This window comes from Belonocnema kinseyi, chromosome 10 (genome assembly GCF_010883055.1).
Source record: "Belonocnema kinseyi isolate 2016_QV_RU_SX_M_011 chromosome 10, B_treatae_v1, whole genome shotgun sequence".
NCBI lineage: Eukaryota > Metazoa > Arthropoda > Insecta > Hymenoptera > Cynipidae > Belonocnema > Belonocnema kinseyi.
This window is the reverse complement of record NC_046666.1, coordinates 28,659,029-28,665,856: the sequence shown is the minus strand read 5'-3', so window position 1 is coordinate 28,665,856 and position 6,828 is coordinate 28,659,029. Positions and strand designations below refer to the sequence as shown.

The window sequence follows — 6,828 nt, the reverse complement described above, 5'->3', positions numbered from 1 at the left end:
TATCAGTTGAAGTCATACTTAAACCGATGCACATCACTTAGAACGACGCATATCACTTAAAGCGATGCACATTACTTAAAGAGATGATTATCACTCAAAGTGATACTAAAAGCGATGCATATCACTTAGATCGATTTATATATTGATGCACATCACTTGGGGGGGGGGGGGCGCATGTCACTTAGAGAGATGCATATCACTTAAAGCGATGCATATCACTTAAACTGATGCTTAGAGCTATGCATATCACTTAAAGAGATGCATATCCCTTAGAGCGATACATGCCACTTCGAGCAATGAATATCACTGGAAGTGATACTTAGAGTAATGAATATCACTTAGAGCAATGCATATCACTTAGAGCAATGCATATCGCTTAGAGCGATGCATATCTCTTGAAGCTATGTATATCACTTAGAGCGATGCATATCATTCAGAGTGATGTATATCACTTAGAGCACTGCACATCGCTTAGAGCGATGCATATCATTTGAAGTGATGCATATCCTTTAGAGCTATGCATTTCACTAAGGTCGATTCATATATTGATGCACATCACTTAGGGCGACGCATATCACTTAAAGGGACGCATATAACTCAAAATAATGCTTAGGGCTATGCATATCCCTTAGAGAGACTCATATCACTTAGAGCGATGCATATCACTTAAAGTGGTATTTACAGATATGCATATCATTTAGAGCTATGCATTTCATTTAGATCGATTCATATATTGATGCGCATCACTTAGAGTGACATATATCACTTAAAAGGATGCATATCACTTAGAGCAATAAATATTACTCAAAGTGATAATGGGAGCGATGCATATCACTTAAAGTGATGCTTAAAGCGATAAATATCACTTAAAGCGATGTATATTATTTAGGGCTATGCATATCACTTAAAGTGATGCGTAGAGCAGTGCATATCATTTAGAGCCATGCATATCATTTCGTGCTATGCGTATCACTTCGATCAATTCATATATTGATGGACATCACTTAGGGCTATGCATATCACTTAAAGCGATACATATCAATTAGAGCTATGCATTTCACTTAGATTGATTCATATATTGATGCACATCGCTTAGATAGATTCATATATTGATGCACATCACTTAGGGCGACGCATATCACTTAAAGGAACGCATATCACTCAAAATAATGCTGATGGCTATTCATATCACTTAGATCCTTGTAAATCACTTAAAGAGGTGCTTAGAGCTATTCATATCACTTAGAGCGATGCACAACACTTAGAGAGATGTATATAGCGACTCTTATCGCTTAGATCGATGCATATGATTTGGAGCGATGCATATAACTTAAAACGATGCACATCATATAGAGCGATGCACCTCACTTAGAGCTGTGCATATCACTTAAAGCGATGCATATCTCTACTGACAATACTAAATTGTGTAAAAATAATATGAATTTTTATTTCTTAGCCAAAATTGGTGAATCCATTGCAACAAACACATTGTATCCAAAATATACATGTTTAAAAACGAAATAATAGTTTTAAAAGTAAATTAAAATTTTCGTTGGTAATTTTAAAACAGTTGCGTCAAATGTATCGACTTTTCAATATACATATATATATAGTATATACGTACGTAAAAATTTAGAATTATCAAAGTAAAGGAGTATAAAAATATTTTAAAAAACTAAAAGTTTCTCAGAGTGCAGTAGTCTTTCCCTAAGTGTCCGTTTTCACTTTTACAAGTGATGCGAATGATCGCAAGTGGACAGTTCGAGTACTGTTCAGACAAAAACAATTTTGGCATATAAAAAAAAATAGTTCGCCCAATTAACATGGTTCGTAATATATATATCGTAGTAAGTTTAAATAATAGAAATGAAAATAATAAATAATTTACGTGGCCAGCCAACTAAATCAGTTACTTAATGGAATTGCTGAATTAGCTGGAATAAATAAATTTATAAAATATTTTACAATCAATGTATAGGTTGAACTACCTTTTTTTCGAGACTATCAATCAGCCAATGGAATTATAGTACTTGTACTTAAAATACTATACTATCTTAAGTCGAATTGCGAGTATTAAATACCGGAAAGTCGGGGAGAGACTACTGAAACATTTGAAAAATATGTCGAAGCTTCTTTTATTCTTGAAGAACGCCGTGTTTGTTCTTAAGGTGCTGCTTTAGAGATGACTTATAGCTGAAAACAAAACAAATTTTAAAATATTTTTAGCATGGATTCAAAAATTTGACCAGGGAACCAGTTTAAAAAAAAATAATTTTCAAGAACAAAAAAACTTATTTTCAAACAAAAAAAAATTCCATTTTCAAGCAAAGTGATAAACTTTAACTAAACTTCAAGTAGAATCATTAAATTTTTAACCAAGAAGATTAATTTATATTCGAACAATAGATTTTCAACAAAATACATGAATTATCAACTAAAAAAAATATATGCTTGCTCAACCAAAAATTGAATAGTTCAATTTTTGATCAAAAAAAAATTCCAATTAAGAAAAAATCATTTTCGAATAAACAGACGAATTTTAACTAAAGTATTGGAATATTAAATTGAAAGGTTACAGTTTGAGTTGAAAAAATTAATTTTCAATAAAAAAAAAAGATAATTTTCGAAAAAATAGTTACATTTTCAAACAAAGTGATGAATTTTCAAGTAAAATTATAATTCTGCAATTGGAATAGATTAATTTTAAACCAAAAAGATGGTTTTTCAACTGAAATGATAAATCCTCAACGAAAATAATTAAATTTTCAACCAAAAATATTAACTTTTAACTAAGAAGGTTAATTTTGACCAACAAGATGTATTTTCAATTATTAAAGGATAACTTTTCACTAAAAATTGAACAGTTAAATTTTTAGATTAAAAGTAAGTTGTATACAAAATAAATCAATTTAAAAAAATATGGAATATTCTACTGAAATAGTTATATTTTAAGTTTAATCAAATTAATTTCTAATAAAAAATACCAAATAAATTTTTCAAATAGTGTGTTTGAACTGTAATATTCAAATTATTCAATAAAAAATTTATTTTTAGCCAATGGAAAAACTGTATTTCCACAAAAAGGCTAATTTTTCTTCTAAAGAGATTAATTTTCAATTAAAAATGACCAATCAGCAAGCAAAAAATTAATTTCTTCAAAAAAGATTAACTTTCAATCAAGCGGGTTTATTTTCAACCAAAAATATAAATTTTTAACTAAAACGATGAATATTTAACAAAAAAATACTTGGATTTTCAATCCTGAAGAATTTTCAAACAAGAAGATTGAATTTCTATCGCACAAGAGAAATTTTTCAACCATATGAATAAATTTTCAACGAAATAGTCGAATTCTTAACTAAAAAAGAAAAAATTTGGACCAAAAATACAGTGGTTCAATTTCCTGTTAAAAAAAAAATAATTTTCCACGAAAGAAACTGTCAAAAAAATTTAAGTCAAATTTTAATTAAAAAATTAATTTTCAACCAAATAGACAAATTTTCAACTAAAATTATGCATTATTCACATGAAAAAGTTACTTTTTCTGCTAAAAAAATCATATAATTTTCAACCAGAAAAAAAACATTTAAAAAAAAAAGATACATTTTGAAGCAAAGTGATGAATCTTTAACTGTAATAGTTGAATTTTAAACCAAAAGTATGATTTTTTCACAAAAATGATAAATCTTCAACTAGAAAAAATAAATTTTCAAGCAAATAGATGAATTTTTAACCAAGAAGATCAATTTCTAACAAGAAAGATAAATTTTTAACTAAAAAAATCCGTTTGCAGCCTAAAATTAAATAGTTAAACTTTTAGATGTTTAATTTAATAAAAACCAAACATTTTCAGGATTTTTAAGTAGGGCAGACACCCTGATTATTTAATTGCTTACCCTTTTTTGCAAAAGAAGCAAAAGAATTCTCGGAGAAAATTCAATAGATGCTATTTCAACCAAAAATTACGAATTTGAAACAAAAATGTTGAATCGTCTAACAAAACAGATAAATTGTCAAAAAAAAATTATTTTTCTACAGAAAAATTAAATTAGCAACCCAAAAACATTAATTTTAAACAAAAATGTTTAGTTTTAACTCGAATATATGGAAAATGAATTTGAACTAAAATTATGAATCTTCGAAAAAAAAATGAATTAAAAAATGTAGTCTAGAAAAAAAAGAATTATAATATAAATATGTAAAGATTGATATTTCAGCCTAAAGTGACATATTTTCTACAAAGCAATTAAATTCTCAATCAAAAAACTTAATATCCAACCAGTTAGTTGAATTTTCTACATACCTTTTAAATTTTAAAGCCGAAAATATAAATTTTTCGAAAAGACAAAAAGATAAAACTTTTCCAGGAAACATTTCGTTTTCAGAATTAGTTTCATTTTCTACCCAAATTTTGAATGTTAAAGCCAAAAAGACGACCTTTGTTCAAAACAGTTGAACTTTCAACCCAAAAGCCATTAATTAAAAGAACAGTTAATTAAAAAAAAAACTAATTTTCTACAAAACAATTGAATTTTCATTAAAAAACCTAATGTGCAACCAAATAGTTGAACTTTCCACCAAATATTTGAAACTTTAAAAAAATGAATTATAAAAAAAATGTTGATTTTTACCCCAAAAAATATTTATTTTCTGCGAAATAATTTAATTGAAAAATGTTAATTTTAAAGTGTATGATTCAATTTTTAAAGGGAAAAACAATTGACTTTTCAAGAAAAAATTTTATTCAACAAAAAAGGCGAATTTTTTAAAAATTACATCAATTTTCAACTAAAAAATATAAATTTTATACCATAAATTTAATAGTTGAATCTTAAATTTAAAAATAAATCATTTTCAGTTTTAAAAAATACATAATTTTTTAAAAAAATAGACACAGTTTGAAAAAATTGACGAATTTTCAACTAAAATTATGAATTTTCAATTGGAATACTTTGAGTTCAAACTTTTTAGTATAAAAAAATAATGTTCAATCACGAAAATGAGTTTTTAATTAAATTTATGGAATATTTACCTAAAATAGTTCAACGTATTTTCAACAAAATAGTTTAATACATTAATACACAACTACTTTTACAATTAAAAAATGATTGTAATTCAATTTTATATTGCAATTTCAAAAAATAAAGATAAAATTTATAATCAATTAAATTTTCCGGATTTTCTAGGTAGGCTAGACACCCAGTTATAATTTAATAATTTATTTAAATGCTTACCTATATCTTTTTTGGCAAACGAAGCAGACAAGTGCCTTTTTAATAGAATTACAGCTCTGGGTATGTCTTTGGAGGTGGGTTTTGCTGTTACACAACATGGCACATCTGGTACATGTATACGAATAAAAACCTAAAAAAAATGAACACATCCTTGATATTTTCGATTCATTCAAAAAAATAAAATGAAAAATGAAAAAAGAGATTTTATTAATTTTCAACAATTTTTTAAAGAGATTTCTAAACATTTGAAAGGACTTTAAAAATTTCTGGCTTCGAACAGGAATTTTTAAAAAGAATTACTAGTGTATCATGTGCGCCCGCATGCGCGCCCTAACTTTTGTGTTCATTTTCATCATTAACCCAGTTTTCGAATAATTATCAGTAAATCAGTGAATTATCAGTGAATCATTCAAATAATTTTTTAACCTACATTATTCTGAAAATTTGATTTATTTCTGATATTTTAAAGTATTCTGGGAAAACTTAAAATATGTTTGAACATAATTTCAAAATCAGACATCAGATGCTCATTTCCCATCGAAAAACCTAAAATTTTACAAAAATAAAATAATTAAAAAGGAGATATTTTAAATATTCGTAAACTTTTATCATGTAAATCACGGTCAATATTTAATCCCATAAACTTAAAGTAAATAATCAATTTATGTTACTTAATAAAAAGAAATTGCAATTTCATTTTTAGGTAATTTAATATTGTAAAAAAACCAGCTAATAATTAATTAATCTGTTCATACCGTAAAAAGCATTAAACTATAGTTTTCATCTAGAAATTCAAATAATTTTGTTCTATATTTTTTTCATTTTGACTTTCTATTGTGACAATTTGATTGATTAGAATCCCTTTATAATAATTTCAGAAAAAAGTAAAACACATTTACATAGAAATTCAAAAATTAAATGCAGGTATCCATTCTACACCAGAATCGCTTGAAAAATTGGAAAGACTGAAAAATACCGATTTGGAAAATTCCCAAATAATAATATACACGAATAATAAAATTACAGAAAAATAAAAATACCGAATTGGAAAATTGCCGAAAAATAAAATGAACCAATAATAAAATTGCCGAAAAATAAAATTACCGAATTGGAAAATTCCCGAATATGTATGTATGTATTTAATCCCTCCCTTTTACGGGTTTGAGGGCCTCCGCTCCCTGTACATATATTTACAATTCCATCCTTAGTATAACTTTACTACTACTTATATTCTACTCTTTCGCATTACGTAGGATAAACAATAGTAACAGTAGTGATATTAATTCCTAACATGAGCGAGCTTCCAGGGCCTCCGTTTCCTCTTATCATAAAAAATGCATTTTCCACGATATTGAAAACAATTTTCGTTTTTTACTGTCCCTTTTCAGGATCACCCGTTTGGCTCTGCCCTACTCCCTTTCTTTCCCTTACTTCTTCCAATTTCTTCATCCACATCACTCCCTGTCCACTACCATCCAAGATCCATCTTAAAACTCATCCACACTCAACTATCCCTCTTCCTCTCCTGTACATCTCTCTAATACATGTGCCCATGACTCCATTTCGTATCCACATACTCTGCATAAATTCTCCT

General features: G+C 27.3%; 1 protein-coding gene across 1 annotated transcript in view; it reads right to left on the bottom strand.

Moving 5' to 3' along the window:
- Positions 1-1,322: 1,322 nt before the first annotated feature.
- Positions 1,323-6,828, bottom strand: part of LOC117181791 — a 53,190-nt gene continuing 47,684 nt past the window's right edge. Inside the window, exons 4-5 of the mRNA XM_033374760.1 lie at positions 5,235-5,364; positions 1,323-2,193 (exon numbers count right to left, since the gene is read on the bottom strand). Of these exons, the coding sequence (XP_033230651.1) occupies positions 2,136-2,193; positions 5,235-5,364 (188 nt within the window). The 3' untranslated portion in view covers positions 1,323-2,135. The remainder of the gene's footprint in view (positions 2,194-5,234; positions 5,365-6,828) is intronic.